Source organism: Scophthalmus maximus, chromosome 1, assembly GCF_022379125.1.
Source record: "Scophthalmus maximus strain ysfricsl-2021 chromosome 1, ASM2237912v1, whole genome shotgun sequence".
Taxonomy (NCBI): domain Eukaryota; kingdom Metazoa; phylum Chordata; class Actinopteri; order Pleuronectiformes; family Scophthalmidae; genus Scophthalmus; species Scophthalmus maximus.
Window position 1 is genome coordinate 23,652,397 of NC_061515.1, and position 14,905 is coordinate 23,667,301.

General features: G+C 46.4%; 3 protein-coding genes across 9 annotated transcripts; 2 read left to right on the forward strand and 1 right to left on the reverse strand.

Annotated features, from left to right (window-relative positions):
* The first annotated feature begins 2,617 nt into the window (after positions 1-2,617).
* LOC118302089 (cyclic AMP-responsive element-binding protein 1-like) lies at positions 2,618-8,093 on the forward strand. Of its 3 annotated transcripts, none has more exons than XM_035627987.2 (8): positions 2,618-2,760; positions 3,741-3,831; positions 4,041-4,187; positions 4,439-4,539; positions 4,737-4,876; positions 5,422-5,604; positions 5,740-5,890; positions 6,013-8,093. In XM_035627987.2, exons 2-8 carry the CDS (start codon positions 3,748-3,750, stop codon positions 6,155-6,157), a joined length of 951 nt encoding a protein of 316 aa, XP_035483880.1. In that variant the 5' UTR covers positions 2,618-2,760; positions 3,741-3,747; the 3' UTR covers positions 6,158-8,093. The 3 variants fall into 3 exon arrangements, with proteins under 3 accessions (XP_035483880.1, XP_035483967.1, XP_035484057.1); XM_035628074.2 differs by having other exon boundaries at positions 2,622-2,760; positions 3,633-3,831; XM_035628164.2 differs by lacking the exons at positions 3,741-3,831; positions 4,041-4,187 and having other exon boundaries at positions 2,633-2,760.
* A 2-nt stretch (positions 8,094-8,095) lies between these two features.
* mettl21a (methyltransferase 21A, HSPA lysine) lies at positions 8,096-10,742 on the reverse strand. 2 transcript variants are annotated; one of them, XM_035628394.2, is made up of 4 exons: positions 10,608-10,742; positions 8,847-8,971; positions 8,644-8,755; positions 8,096-8,560 (listed from the first exon to the last, which is right to left on the reverse strand). In XM_035628394.2, exons 1-4 carry the CDS (start codon positions 10,669-10,671, stop codon positions 8,163-8,165), a joined length of 699 nt encoding a protein of 232 aa, XP_035484287.1. In that variant the 5' UTR covers positions 10,672-10,742; the 3' UTR covers positions 8,096-8,162. The 2 variants fall into 2 exon arrangements, with proteins under 2 accessions (XP_035484287.1, XP_035484362.1); XM_035628469.2 differs by lacking the exon at positions 10,608-10,742 and having other exon boundaries at positions 8,847-9,098.
* Positions 10,743-11,237: 495 nt separating this feature from the next.
* On the forward strand, positions 11,238-14,808 carry LOC118301885 (cyclin-Y-like protein 1). Of its 4 annotated transcripts, none has more exons than XM_035627582.2 (10): positions 11,238-11,452; positions 11,544-11,618; positions 11,710-11,744; positions 11,977-12,080; positions 12,480-12,515; positions 12,713-12,764; positions 12,852-12,971; positions 13,090-13,256; positions 13,349-13,511; positions 13,600-14,808. In XM_035627582.2, the coding sequence occupies exons 1-10, from the start codon at positions 11,293-11,295 to the stop codon at positions 13,720-13,722; spliced, it is 1,035 nt and encodes a 344-aa protein (XP_035483475.1). In that variant the 5' UTR covers positions 11,238-11,292; the 3' UTR covers positions 13,723-14,808. The 4 variants fall into 4 exon arrangements, with proteins under 4 accessions (XP_035483475.1, XP_035483643.1, XP_035483557.1 ...); XM_035627750.2 differs by having other exon boundaries at positions 14,118-14,808; XM_035627664.2 differs by having other exon boundaries at positions 11,980-12,080.
* The last annotated feature ends 97 nt before the right edge of the window (positions 14,809-14,905 follow it).

Genomic DNA, 14,905 nt, shown 5'->3' on the forward strand with positions numbered 1-14,905 from the left:
CACACCACTGTGGACGTTCGGGGGCATCATTTCACTTTCGCTGTTTGTGGGTGTTTCAGCAGCGATTTACAGACATGTTTCGCTGCCGGGGTGGGCTTGCCGCAGAGCTCGCTCCGGCAACAAAAAAAAGAAGCTTGTAATCAGATATTCCGCGCCAGGACCCGCCGGCATTAGCAGTCAGAAATTTCCCTTTAACCACCGGACACACCGACCATGTTGATATGCACTCGCAGAATTGTGATGGGGATGAGACGGAGAGGGGAACAATGCAAGGGTAATTCTGATTGAGCTTGTGCGTTCACGTGTTTTCAACAGTGGACGTGAACGGCTTTGGGTTTCGGTGACAAAAAGAAGAAGAATCACACTGTATTTATGTAAAATGTTGAGCTTTGAAGAGTAGTCGATCTGCACCCATTTTAAGAACTGAATCATTTGGGTTTGTTTTTTTTAAGCTACTCAGGGTTTTTTTCCAGATCTTTTATAATAGTGATAATAATAAAATAGCAATAGTAAAATGAATATCATTCAGTTTTGGACTATTGACTGATTAAAACAAGGCATGTGACGTGACAAAAGTCACCATGTGGCATTGTGTGCAAGTTTGATATACATATGGAAGGGAATGTGTGTCTGACTTTTTGTTTCTGTTCCCCGCATACTTTGCTTCTATATGTGCAAAAACAAAACATTGTCACGACGCGGATACAGACGGTCGCCTCTTTGTAACAGACACACTGTAAACAATCTGAATGTGCACAGCTTGCACAGTATGGCTTCTAATGAAACCTGTCCTCTCACAGGGAAGCGGGCTAATTATGGTGTGCTAAGGCTATATCCTATAGCTGGTGGTTATTATTATTGAGGGAAATCAATTTCCAATCAGGTCACTGACATTGGACTCGGGAGCAGAGACGACAGCTGCTTTGCGGCGAATATTTATTTGATTTGCAGGGAGATGTTTTAGAGGATGAAAAGGTGCCTGCGCGGTTCATTATCATTCCTCACTTTGAATACAAAAAAAAACGTGAGCGCTTTGTTGCAGGATACCATTAAAGGACATGAGATTGGTTGAAGCGGCGGTGAATATGTTTGCACCACTGATGCAGTCAATCACTCGATAGGTGAAGATGGGTATGTTTGACATCCGTGTGTGTGTGTATACGCGTGTGTATCAAGAGGCCTCCGAAATGACCTCGCACATAGAGATGATGGTCATAAATTGGCCTGAAGTCTCATTTTCCCCGCAGGATTTTGACCAGCTGCCACAGCTTGAACCCATTTCACTCCGAGCGCACCAATCCTCACACACACACACACACACACACACGCCGAGTGACAGAGTTAATGAGCGCGGTTTATGGCTGGAGACGACGACCAAGGAGAGAAAAAATGCTATGTGATTCACAAGGAATGTAAAGAGTACACAATAATAAGTGATACACGGCCAGAGCCCACTGGTTTTCTCATTAAAATCACAATGCAGTTTGGTGATGCGAAGCCAGTACCACAGGTCACAGATAAAGTGATCACATCTGGCAGGGATAAAAAAAAAAAAGGAAACGTCTGAACACAACATAATGAGGCGTTGAGTTGTCAGTGCTGGCTGCTGTAGTGGGAAGGACTAAAGAGGGATTTTGCTGCCACCATGTGGACCTAAAAACCATTACAACAATGTGTCTGGTATTTACTGAAAATAATCAAAGTTTACATCGGATTGACAAGAAATGACATGGCAGTAGTGCTCCCTTAAATAAAATTGTAAAAAAATAAATATTCCAATTGATTGTAGCATACACTCAATCAGTTTTAGTTAGTATTCATGAGGTTTTTGAAATTACAATATACTTACTTGTTTACTGGTGAAATCAAAGATTTTACTGGAAATTACAATTGCCATAAAAATATAATTTTTTAAGGTAACACTATAAACACATAATGAAGAAATATGTCAGTGAGTCATTGTTTTATCTCTCCACGTTTCACTTGGTTTCCAAAAAATTCTGTATTCCATTAGATATGTTTTAATTGTATCTAATTAAGTCACATTCATTTTATTTAAGGGTTCATTTTAAAAATCAATCTATATGAAAACACAAGAAAAGATGTGTATTTCTATTTACATTTTATGCAAAAAAATGGCTATTTTCTTAATTAAAGTTCTATTTATTTGGTTGTATTTGTGTGTTTTTTGTTTTTATTAATCGTTTATTTCATTGCCTAAGATAGATAGATAGACAGATAGATACATGGATAGATAGATAGACAGACAGATAGATAGATATATAGATAGATAGACAGATAGATAGATAGATAGATAGATAGATAGATAGAAGGATAGATAGATAGATAGATAGATGGATGGTTTGATAGATAGATAGATGGATAGATAGATGGATAGTTTGATAGATAGATAGATAGATAGATGGGTAGATCGATAGTTAGTTATATTTATAAATAGATAGATAGATAGATAACTAACTAAGTAACTAACCTTGCGCATGCTCAGATCACTCGGCCATCTCCGTGGCGTCCCGTCGGCTTCTCCTCGGCAGAACCTTCGTGACTCTCCGGCGCCCTCCGTGGCCGCTCGGGTCCCGTCGACGGAGCCGACTCTCGCTGTCGTCGTCTCCCTCGTCCTCCTCTCAGTGTTGTTGTTCTCGGTGACGCGACGGAGGTGTAGCCTGACGCGGTCTCTTACGTGTCGGTCTGAATAAAAGTGGAGCTCCGGAGACCCGGGAGTGACGAAGCGAGTCTGTGTTGGTAAGAGGATACGCATCCGATGTTTGCTAGACAGATAGGCGGCCGCACGGAGCAGTTATTTTGCGCCTTGTACTCGCACAAAGCCCAACAAAGAGATCATGGCGGCGGCGTTGCAGAGGCTCAGAAAGAATGAGTCAGTCTCTGCAAAGGGGCTCGCGGGCTCGCAACATAGGTATTAATGTGGGAGTGGGCTCGCATCTTCTGATTTATTTAATAAACATATTAGAAAATAAGTCACAGAAGCAGTTAAATATTCGGGACTTGTTCCCGATCAGCACATTTTTTTTTTAAGTCCGATCGAGGGCAACACAAGTCGCCCAGTGAAAGTGGGGTTGTCCTGGTTGCAAACTAAACTGCCATACAATTGCATGCAGACATTTCCCTCCATACACGGCTAGCGCTGTGGACGTTAGCCGGCGCAGCATTAGCCCCTCGGCGGCGGCTGGACACCACGGCCACAAAGTGCCACAAATAGCACACGAGCCCCTGTTTTAGACGCCGCGAAATAAAACCGAGTTGAATTTTAAGAGAAGAAAAGAAAAACAGAACACCCCCTGTGCATTCCTGTTAGCTTTATTTGTGTTAGCATGCTACATGCTACGTGCTAACTTCAAGTTGGTAACCAACTGAAGCGCCGAGGGAGGGGAGTTAGCCTTAGCCCCCGGCGGTCGTGGGAAGGTAGCGGTGTTTAAAGCCGGTTCATGTCGTCTAGTCTTGAACGTTGCATCTGCTACGTTGCCTTTTAAATGAATGTAGTCAGGAGATATCATCCCCCTTTGGTCGCTGCATGGAAACTCATTTGACTGTGTTTTTCTTAAACGAAGTGTACGCTAGTAGCATGTCGAGCTAAGCCACACCCTCCTTCACCTCAGCCAGAGCAGTTGGACTTGTGGACGAGACGGAGGACGTCTCCGCGTTCTCACTGTTCGTGTTGTGAAGCGGCGATGACGCACAAACGAGCAGCTTCTTGCCTTTTGCAGATTTTAAATGACCATGGAGGCTGGTGCAGACACACAGCAAAGTGGTGAAACAGTCTCAGAGTCTGAGGCCCAGCAGATCACCCTGGCCCAGGTAAAAAAAAAACCCTTTAGCATGACTTTTTATTAGAAATTTCAAAAAAGTTCCACCTCACAAATAGTAAAAAAGTTGCCCAACTGCGGTCTGGAATGCATTGAAACTAAAGACCTAGTGGCTGTAGTCTGAACACCGCTTGTGAAAGTCTGCATGCGAAAGACAGTGTGTGTGAGTGTGACTGTGACTGTGGGTTGTCATGGTTGCAGGCATCCATAGCCGCCGGCCAGGTGACGACCAGTAGTCCCACAGTCACCCTAGTGCAGTTGCCCAACGGTCAGACAGTCCAAGTGCACGGCGTGATCCAGGCTGCACAGCCCTCTGTCATCCAGTCCCCACAAGTCCAGACAGTACAGGTGAGAGGAGATCGAATCGACTTCGTCATCTGTTGTTGTTGTGTCACGGCACACCCGTCACTTCTTTTGCTTTTAGTGCACAAACGAGAAGAAAGCAATGAACTTGTCCAATGAATTGTAATAGTAGAGGTCAGCTTGTTAGTGCTTAAAAACAAACCCCTGTTTGTCACTAATGGCTTTTGTTTGTTTTTTGCTTTCCAGTCAACTGTTGAAATGAACAAATAGTTTTGTTTTTTTTTGTTTGCGTGCAGATTTCGACCGTTGCCGAGAGCGAGGACTCCCAGGAGTCTGTTGACAGCGTGACAGATTGTCAGAAGAGGAGAGAGATCCTGTCCAGGCGACCGTCTTACAGGTCTGCGTGACACACCTCATCAACAACGATATGAATCGGTCACTAGTGTCTCGTAGACATAGAGCTTGTTTATCGCATTTCTAAACTAAACTCCAACATGTGTCAACGAAAGCAGGGGTTATATAATCGTGTAATATGCTGCTTTCGATACAGAAACCTTTCGCTGATGTGTTTCTGCGACTGTTCTCCCCCAACAGGAAGATTCTGAACGACCTATCGTCGGACGCTCCTGCAGTGGCACGGATTGAGGAGGAAAAGTCAGAGGACGACACGGCCCCCGCCATCACCACAGTCACCATGCCCACTCCCATCTATCAGACCAGCAGTGGCCAGTACAGTAAGTATAAAAGTGCTCCTGAAAATAACAGGCTTCCGTTCAAAATGTGCCCGTCGGTTCGCAACATTGTTTGAGATGACTCTGCGAGGCGATTGACCCTCGATTGGATGAGCAGAAAGGACATACGGGTAAGGGGGGTTCGTCTTGGCGAATTGAATTCGGAGGTTGTTGGGAAAAAAAGTCTTGATAATCAGATGTTTTGGAGCGAATTCTGACTGATGCTGCGAATGAAGCGTTGAGCTGTTGGCCTTCAATGCGGTTTGACTTGAGGCCCGAGTTTGTCTTGGACACACATTAAAGGCTGCGTCAGAGAGGAATCGTCAATAGACGCATTGTTTCATGCAAACACAGAGGACGTCGCTTCTGCACACTGTACCGTCATTTCCCACATGTTGACAGCATAACAAATAGAAATTTGAGTTGCTGCAGTAAGCAGTGTTTACGCTGTGTGGAAGATGGAGGTTGTGATTCAGAGGCGTCACATTCGGAGTTGTGTGTTTTAATTCTTTAGACTAATTGTAATATGCCCCGGTGTTCCTTTGCAGTTGCCATCACCCAGGGCGGGGCCATCCAGCTGGCCAGCAACGGCACAGATGGAGTTCAGAGTCTGCAGACGCTGACCATGGCCAACGCCGCTGGAGCCCAGCCCGGCACCACCATCCTACAGTACGCTCAGACCAGCGACGGGCAGCAAATTCTGGTGCCCAGCAACCAAGTGGTTGTACAAGGTGGGGGAATAATCCAGCTTGATGAAAGAGTGGGCTTTTTCACCGCAGTTTAAAATATAAAAAAACTAATAGTTCAAGCGTGTAACGTGACGTTGTTTCAATTTTATTTTTAATCTTGTGGTGTTTGTCTGTCAGCCTCCTCCGGTGACGTCCAGGCCTATCAGATCCGCACAGCTCCCACCAGCACCATCACTCCCGGGGTGGTCATGACGACTTCGCCTGCTATGGGCGGTACCGGAACAGAGGAGGTCACGCGTAAACGGGAGGTCCGACTTATGAAAAACAGGTGCGTGTGTTCTCGGGTTGAGTAATTGTGTATACTTTTGTTGTTGTTGAATTCACATCTTTCCTGCATTGTTTATTCATTATTCTACGCACACTCACGCAAAGCCTTTACGTCACACACAGGGAGGCTGCCCGCGAATGCCGCAGGAAGAAAAAGGAGTACGTCAAGTGTCTGGAGAACCGCGTAGCTGTGCTGGAGAACCAGAACAAAACCCTCATCGAGGAACTCAAAGCCCTCAAAGACTTGTACTGCCACAAATCTGAGTAGAACGGTCGCCTAAAACTGCCTGCCAGGGGCTCGGCCGGTGCCCGTCTGTCCACCGCGCACAGAGACTCAGCACAGAGCCAGGCACCTGGACGCTACTCCCCCCTTTTTCTACTCTTTTGCTTTTCTTTTTAAAGACTGCTGAAAATCTGTAAAAGTGACTTCACCAGGAATAGAATAAAAACACACACACCCTTCCCACATCACCGGTTTTAAAAATCGCCAAATCTGTCCCCATCGGTTTCCCAGTTAAGAAGAGCAGAGGTGGTAGAGACTACAACTATACAGGGTCCTCGTGGTGACGTGACAGAACGGACAATGAGGCTGTTTTGTTTTTGTTTTGCGTCACCAAAGGGAAGCGCTCCAGTCCCGTGTGTCTCGACAAACTGGGCGACTTCACCAGCAAACAGGGAACTGCTCGATCCCATCACCACCAATGATGATGGACATTTTTACAGTTTTGCCTCCCCCCCACTGAGACACTCGAATCATATCGAGGGTTACGTTTGTGTGCGACATTTTGTAAGCGTAACTGAGGTCCTGCGTTTAACATCTGTTACTTACTAATGCTTTGAACTGTAGATGGGCTGTGTCACAGAATTTTATCTTTGCGCTGTGTTTTTGTTTATGTATAAGATGATCTGCTCTGATAATGCCATTTAATTTTTTTGTTGACTTTTATTTTTACCTTGCCTTGATACGTGAACAAAAAAAAAGCTAACCATCAAGTCAGGTTGTCAAATTTTGTTCATGTTAGTTGCAGCTTTAAAGAAAAACGAGATGACATGGTTAGACTGGAGAACTTGGACAGCACTGAATTTGGAAAATGTTGGGCACCCCTGTCTTTTTAAGCTTTCCTTTAGCTCCCACAAGTGGAACATTTATAATCACCGATCTTTGCAAAAGCATCACCAGAGTTATGAAAGAGAAGCAGATTAGTTTGAGCGGATTCACAGTGGTTTGTTCCCCAGACGGTCTGAAGATAACAAATTACTGTTATGAATTTATCTGCTAGATAAAATGGAAATGTACTTTTGGTCATGCAATGTACGTTATGTAAACAAAAGAAGGTCAACCTTCATTGCTTTTTTTTATTATTTTGTTTTTCATCCATATTTATGTTTCCTCTCAGCCCAGTTTTTTAAATAAGTTTCATTAATACATGGACTTTGAACAAGAACCAAAAAGAAAAAAAAGCCTTATGTGTTATGCAAATGGGAGAGAGATTTATGAACACACTTTTGATGAGACACATGGCCCTTCACTGGAATCATTGATTGCCTGGTTCGTGTAGTTTACTGTCTTTGAACATGTATCGGCACCAGTTTTTGAGGGGAAAGTCTAAATTAATGAATACACAATTTTTGGGGGGGGGGGCAACTTGCTGATAAGAGTGTTGTACCAGCCAGCTGTGTCCAAATTGTGTTTACAGGATTACAAAGTGGCATTCGCACTTTCCTTGCATATACAATCCTGCTACATTTCACATGTTTTCGTCTTGCAGCCGCGAGGTGACATGCCTCCGTAGGGTCGCACTTGAAATTAACACTGCTAACCGGTAATTAATCGCAAAGTGTCTGTTGGTTATTTGTTGCTTGCATAATTGTGCGGAGCATCAAGTCTCATTTTGTGTGCCCCCCCCCACCTATCAATTAAACCTGCTAACGAATTGCTAGGTGCGACCAAATCAAATACACAACGTATTCACAAGTGAGCAGAGTCAATAACGTTTGTTAACGGAAAGTCGCACAGTATTCTTTTAGGTATTATGTATAGTCATCATGACGGTATGCTTTTTTTTTATGTTGCTTTTCATGGATTTTGTATTCACAATTTCTAAATGTCAGCACCGACTTGTATAATACAGTGCATTATGTCAAGAGTTATTCAAATATTACATTTTTGGCAGCTGGTAATAAATGTGTTTCTGGTAATCTTTGATGGTTTTAAAATGTTTTCTTTTAATTCCTTTGGTGGTCAGCGAAAAGAATACTTGAGCCGTGTGTGGTCACAAATCCTCCCTGGGTGGCAACTTCCAGGCCTTGTATATGTGGATGTCTCTCTGTTGGTCATAGTGGGCCTCTTCGACGGCGAACCGCTGCCTGAGCATGCCCAGGAAGTCGGTGTCCCGCGCGTAGCGGATCTTGCAGGCCAGCAGCACGGCGGTGGCGTCCGAGCACAGGTGCTCCAGGGTCCGCAGCAGCGGCGCGAACGTGTCCTCCAGGTAGACGATGTCCGCACCCAGCACCAGGTCGAACCCCCCGGCCGGGTAGAGGTCGAGCCCCTGACCCCAGCTCAGCTCGGACACGGACGCCGAGCCTCGGGTGTCCGGCGGCAGGTTGGCCTTCACGTTGGCGGAGAGGAACTCCAGGGCGGGCTGTCGGTCGGTGATGGTCACCGCGGCACCTTGGAAAGTGGAAGAGGTGACTTAAGAAGCAGCTGACATCAATTCCAATATTAATTTCTTTAAGTGTAATTCTCCAACTCACCCAGCAGGGCGGCTACGATCCCCACCAGCCCGGTCCCGGCTCCCAGCTCAATCACCGCCTTCCCCTTTAACTCCACCTCGCCCAGCTCCAGGTACATGCACATGACAACAGCCTGGAAACAGAATGCTTCATTTGCATTTAATAAAACACTTATGGCGAATAGATGGCGAACAGCTGTAACGTTGCAACAATGCATCACTCACCGCATCCCACACGACCGCTGCCACTCCGAGCTTCTTCCAGTCCTGGGACAGACGGAGTTCGTGGTCGGCGAAGCGAAACTGTGCCGACGCGCTGTGGAGCTTGGAGAGCGCAGGTAACGGATTCTCTACATAGGGAACGAGAGCCATGCTGTTATTATCAATGGAATTTACTGTATTGTCATATTTTAGTAAGCGTCCCTGCGCCCATGCGCAGTGAGGTTCTTCTTCTTCGACGCTTTACGGCAGATGATATACTTGACTCATTACTGCCATCTTCTGGAGTTCGTCGTCTCACTTTATAATAATAATAATAATAATACATGTCATTTGTAGAGCACTTTTCATTGCTAAAAGCAATGTCCACGTCTTCCATTAAGTCCCTGGCACCCTTTATGTTTCCTCCCGAATAACAAACCCACGTTACTCCCTATTAATGTCAGAACCAGCGTCTCAGTTACATTATTGAAACCCATTCTGCTGGATAAAAATGTTCCTCGCCCACTAGCCAATCGTGTAACAGCCTGGATAAAAATGACCAATAGGAAAGCCTAGTTTTGTGGCGGGCCTATATTCTCCTTGGTTTTGACTCAGAGCCGTCGAGAGAGAGAGTGGCGACAACGGAACTCCGAATGCTTCGCGTGACTCTCTCTCTCAACGGCTCTAATTTACTCCCTCATGAAGGGGGCGGGGCTACAGAGGAAGCCCACCAGTGTTTGTAAAGCTGACTGGTCAAAGAAGGAGTGTAGATTTTCTCACATTCAAAATAAAAGCAAAGAAAACACTTGGGGTGGGAAATTAAAGTTTAAACAGATGAAAAAAAGACTAAAAAATGAATACAAAGAAAATACAACCACCCACTTGACTTCTTTGTCTTAAAAATTAAATAAAATTAATAAAAAAAAATTTTTTTGATTTGAAATTGATATTACGCGCTTATAATTTTGTATTGAATATCTTCTGCATATTTTAAAGGTGGATGTTGTTATCATACGCTGTAGGACTGCTTTGAGAAAAAATCATTTTGATCATTACATAATAATTTTTCTTTCTCACTGTAAAATCTGGTAATAGTTTACGTGTATTTTTCCAATTCTGTATCATGTCTTTGCTCTGCTGCCGGAGAAGTGTCCACTTTTCAAACTGGAAAAGTTTTGAGTGCACTATACGGGGGAATTGCAGAGCACCGAATTGTGCAAAACTTGTCAGTATGAACCAATTACTGCAGATAAAAATGGACGGCATGAAAGCTACCGAAAAGTAAAGCCAAAACAACTGGGATGGATTCGGATTGTCCTACCTATCGTCTTTTCCTATACCTACTATTCCTTGACCTCAATGGAAAACGCTGTGAGATCAAGCGACAGCGGTGCTCATAGAATACGATGATGGTTTCAGTGTTTTACCACCGTGTGTATATCAGATGTAAATGATTCATAGGCAACGATAACTTACATGATGACGTGCGTCCCTTCTGGGTCAAATTCTTACTCTTCTTCTTTGTCAAGCTATAGAAGATCATTTTTCCCCAAAACCTTTCCTCAATGAGAACGTTTTATTTTTTGAATCTCGTTCCAATTGGTAACATGGCTTCATTTACGTAATCAAGCGGCGGGGACTTTTAGTGTGAAAGGCAACGGCCGGAAGTCGCCCTCTAAACCGAGCAGCCTCAGCACGTTTGACAGCCCAGACTTGTCCTGCAGATTGCGACGGGATGGAGGCTAAGGTCGGCTGTCGTTTTTAAAAAAAAAAAAATCCGGTTACCGGGCTTCCTTTCCGCTTCCTTGATCCCCTCCCGAGTTCTTACCGCCCGGTGGAATTTGGCCATCCCTGTGGGTTAGCAACTTCCTTTCGCCGTGACGCAGACTTCAGCCGTTTCTCAAAATGGACTGGTCCGTGGTGTTGGAGCAGCCGAGGCGGGTTTGAGGTGCGGGAGCTAGCATTAGCCAGCCTAGCCGTGGAGGCTGGATGGAGGAGCTTGTGACTGTGTATTGCTGCCAGTCCGTTCCGCGCAATGACTTGATCTGAGTTACCCACCGTCCAGAACTCCCCGACCCGCCGCGTACGAGTGTTGTCAAAGTGCGCCAGTGCTATGCTGCGCACACGCAGTGAACGTGTCAGCCGCAGAAACCCGGCGTGTCATCACACATAGATCCCCTCCTCCTCCTCCGGGAGCTGGATGTCTCCACTCCGCGGCCAAACAAACAGGGCCCGACTGCTCCTCGACGCACTGAACTCGACTCATTAGACCATCTCAAAGGTGCGATCGCAGGGTCATCCCCGAAACTATAGTCACATCCGACGATCTGAGTGGTTCCCACGTTTAAAACTTTGTACACTTCCGGTCACCGCTGTCAAGTTGAGAGACGAGCCGGTGACCGCCTTCCCTCCCGCTCAGTTGCATGGGACACGGCGCCGGCGGTAGCGGGACAGTTGTCGCAGGCCAACGATGGGGGGCTCGGTGTCTTGCTGCATCTCCCCCGGGGAGAGTCCCAAGATCCACAGGAGGGAGGTGGAGCTGGAGGAGTGTCCCATCACCACCGCCGAGGACGTGAGCGAGGACACCGGGACCTACCTGCAGCACATCAGCGACAGGGAGCTCCCGGACGGTGGGTGGTCTTTCAGATCATTTTGTACAAAATGAAAGCCTGCTGTCACATCCACACGCACAGTTGAAATCTGTAACTTGCCATCTTGCAGAGCTGGCCCAAGAGACCAACCCGTCGGACAACCCCAGAGCCAGCACGCTCTTCCTCAACAAGTCGCAGACAGACGGTATCAGTATTGATGTCTTCGTTCTGATTCCCACTCTCCTCTGGATCTCCCAGTCCAACAAACTCTTGTTTTTTTTCCTTCCACATGTCAGTGCGGGAGAAAAGAAAGAGTAACTACCTGAATCATGTAAGTAAAAGATGAGATTTAGTCTCTAGTCCGTTTTTCTACTTTCTGGTTTGTTCGTTTTTTGATCTTTGAAAGTGAGGACTTGTGCTTGAAATACCTTTTTAATTAAGAGAGTCTTTGCATTAGTCATTCAAGCGTGACCTCCCTTGACCTTTAACCCAGCGGGGCCTGTGATTTAAACTGACGTTTCCACCGACTTCTCTCCTTTCACATGTTCTCATTGTTTCTAAAGCAGACGTCCCCGGGGCTCCTGACGAAGAAGTACAGCTCCTGCTCAACGATATACATCGACGACAGCACGGTCAGCCAGCCCAACCTCAAGAGCACGATCAAATGGTGAGTGACCCCCCCCCCCCCCCCTCCGAGGCTCCGCCCTCCAGAGGCCTTGGCCGGCATTAGTTTTGAATTCCGGCGTCACGGGTTTCCCTCAGGAGGCAGCGGTCATGTGACGAGGGCAGAAAACGTCTGCCTCCACTCCTCACGTGCTTTCGTTCAAACGCGTCCTATCAGTCCGGGAGTGCTGTGCGACATTTCTGGACTGCAGGTTGAGTATCCAGATGACGTCTTTGAATTACTAGTTGCAACTGATGTAATCTACATAACAGACGCAGCAATGAGCCACGATACACAAATGCAACGATGCAGATTCTGTTTGGTGCAAAAGAATAAAATCGCCTCCAGTGGTTAATTTTGTGCGCATGTGTGTGTGTGTGTGTCTATTTCTCTCTGTTCCAGCGTCGCACTGGCCATATACTATCATATAAAAAACAGGTAGGAAGAGTTTGAGGTATTGTCATAGATTTCACCTCTTACAGGTGTTGTTCTACTGTCTTACTTCTGCCCTGTACTTTGGTATTTATTTAGGGATTTAAGTAATAATTGAATTGGGTTTTAATCGAGAGTGTCATTTTGTATAGTGGGACATAAAAGATAAAACTCTTACATGTCCTTTTCATGTTCTCCTGCAGAGACTCCAACCGCTCGGTGGACATATTCGACGAGAAGAAGTACCCTCTGTCGGTAAGTCGAGGTGTTTGATTGCATAAAAGCAGCGATAGTTAATGTCCACTCTGTGCTGATGACGATGACCCTCTGCTCCCTAAACAGCGAGAAAAGATCCCTGATGACTACTCCGTGGTCGACCCGGAGCACAAACTCATCTACCGCTTCATCAGGACGCTCTTTAGCTCCGCGCAGCTCACCGCCGAGTGCGCCATCGTCACCCTGGTAGGCGCACGACAACGGATTTACATCATCGCACCAGTCTGATGAATGATTATTAAAAAAAACAATCTCTCCCGCGTATTCTGCCTGTGTGATTGGACGGTGGTGTGTGCCGCGTTAGGTGTACCTGGAGAGGCTGCTGACCTACGCCGAGATGGATATCTGTCCCTGCAACTGGAAGCGCATTGTTCTCGGTGCCATCCTGCTGGCCTCCAAAGTCTGGGACGACCAGGCCGTGTGGAATGTGGACTACTGCCAGATCCTCAAAGAAATGACCGTGGAGGACATGTGAGAGATGCGTTCGATGCAACGCACAAACCGACACGCTGCAGCACAAGATCGTGACAGTTTCTCTTGCTGTGCTCCCGTGTCCCATGCAGGAACGAGATGGAGCGCCACTTCCTGGAGCTGCTCCAGTTCAACATCAATGTGCCGGCCAGCGTCTACGCCAAGTATTACTTTGACCTGCGCTCGCTGGCCGACGACAACAACCTCAGTTTCCCCCTGGAGCCGCTCAGCAACAAGAGGGCCCAAAAGCTGGAGGTGGGTAGATCCATTCCTGCATAACAAATGTCCAAATTCAGAATATTTTGTCTTTCACTGATCCAATGGTTTCTGTGGCTAAATACAGTATACTTCTAGTATCCTCGATTTTCCAAGAGACGTTGCCGACGGACGCAGACCGAAATGCCTCCGGAGGCAATTGGATAGACCTACAACCAGTGAGAGCAACGAATCATGTGACGTCTCTTGAGCGACGCGGAAATGTCAACAGACTAGAGCAGAGAGGAGACGCCTGTGATGAGGATTCCACAATGTCTGTGAACGAGTTTTGCCGTTTTTCTGGGAGAAATTTGAGAATATCGGGTACCTTTAGTCACAAATGCCTGTTCATCAGCGGCAGTCTTGGTTGTTTACAAAAGTCGCTTCTCTCCGCGTCGTGGTATAAACCCCTCCCATTATCAGATTATCGGTTGTGATTGGACCGGCAAGATTTCTGCCGGTGGGAAAATCCCTTCCCAGTGGAGGGGAGCCAGACCGTAGTATGGCAGAGCAAATGAAATGAATTCTTCTGGGTCCCAGGCTGGTATACTTCTTGTACTCGTACCCGGGCAGTAACATATTTGTGCTCTACGATATTGTCTCTAGGCCATCTCCAGGCTGTGCGAGGACAAGTACAAGGACCTGGGTAAATCTGCCATGAGGAGGTCCGTCAGCGCCGACAACCTGGTCGGCGTCAAGAAGACCCACGCCGTGCTCTCTTGAGTCTGCGGCGGCGGTCTCAACTGCGACCAGGAGGTGGAACGACGGGACGTGGCGCCGCGCTCAACGGGTTCATCGAGAGACATTTCCAAAGTATGTTTCGTTAACACGAGCAGGAGGAATAACCCCCCCCCCCCCACATATGTTTACCACACAGTATCTCTAAAATATAACAATGTGTTCGTCACAGAGAACTTCAGGTGTCTACCTTTAAAAAGCATGGTCATTTGATGACATTTCGCAGACTTTTCGTTTTCAAAGTGTGGACGTCTTATCTTTGGAAGGATTCAGCACGAAAATGCTTCCCGATGCAACAAATTCGGGACCTCGTCTTCTTTTCTTTCTTTTCACTTTCCCCGCTCAGTCGTCTGGGGAGTATCTTCTCTGGCTCCGTGCCAGCGGCTCCCCCCCTCTCCTCAATTCAGACGACGATAAAACTGAACTACCCTGTGGTGTGTAGCTCTGCACACGGACTGCACAAGACTTTGTTTTGCTTACTATGTAGGCCCCTATAGCTGTGAAATGTACAAGACTTTATTTAATTCCAAAATAAATTTCAGTCGCTGTTCAAATTCCAGGCTGCTTCGTTGGGAGATTGTGTCCTGGTGGTTTCTTGTTTGCAGGACCCTGTTGAGCATCCTCGATGACCCGTGACGGTTCATTTTGGCTTTAAT

Bases quoted from the DNA above. Each gene is read 5' to 3' on its own strand.
- LOC118302089 (XM_035627987.2), top strand. From the start codon at position 3,748: ATGACCATGGAGGCTGGTGCAGACACACAGCAAAGTGGTGAAACAGTC. The intron at 4,540-4,736 runs GTCTGCGTGACA...CTCCCCCAACAG, and splicing joins TCCAGGCGACCGTCTTACAG to GAAGATTCTGAACGACCTAT. The intron at 4,877-5,421 runs GTAAGTATAAAA...GTTCCTTTGCAG, and splicing joins GACCAGCAGTGGCCAGTACA to TTGCCATCACCCAGGGCGGG.
- mettl21a (XM_035628394.2), bottom strand. From the start codon at position 10,671: ATGGCCAAATTCCACCGGGCGGTAAGAACTCGGGAGGGGATCAAGGAA. The intron at 8,972-10,607 runs GTAACCGGATTT...TTCCCTATGTAG, and splicing joins GGAAGCGGAAAGGAAGCCCG to AGAATCCGTTACCTGCGCTC. The intron at 8,756-8,846 runs GTGAGTGATGCA...TTCTGTTTCCAG, and splicing joins CAGCGGTCGTGTGGGATGCG to GCTGTTGTCATGTGCATGTA.
- LOC118301885 (XM_035627582.2), top strand. From the start codon at position 11,293: ATGGGGGGCTCGGTGTCTTGCTGCATCTCCCCCGGGGAGAGTCCCAAG. The intron at 11,453-11,543 runs GTGGGTGGTCTT...GCCATCTTGCAG, and splicing joins CGACAGGGAGCTCCCGGACG to AGCTGGCCCAAGAGACCAAC. The intron at 11,619-11,709 runs GTATCAGTATTG...TCCACATGTCAG, and splicing joins CAACAAGTCGCAGACAGACG to TGCGGGAGAAAAGAAAGAGT.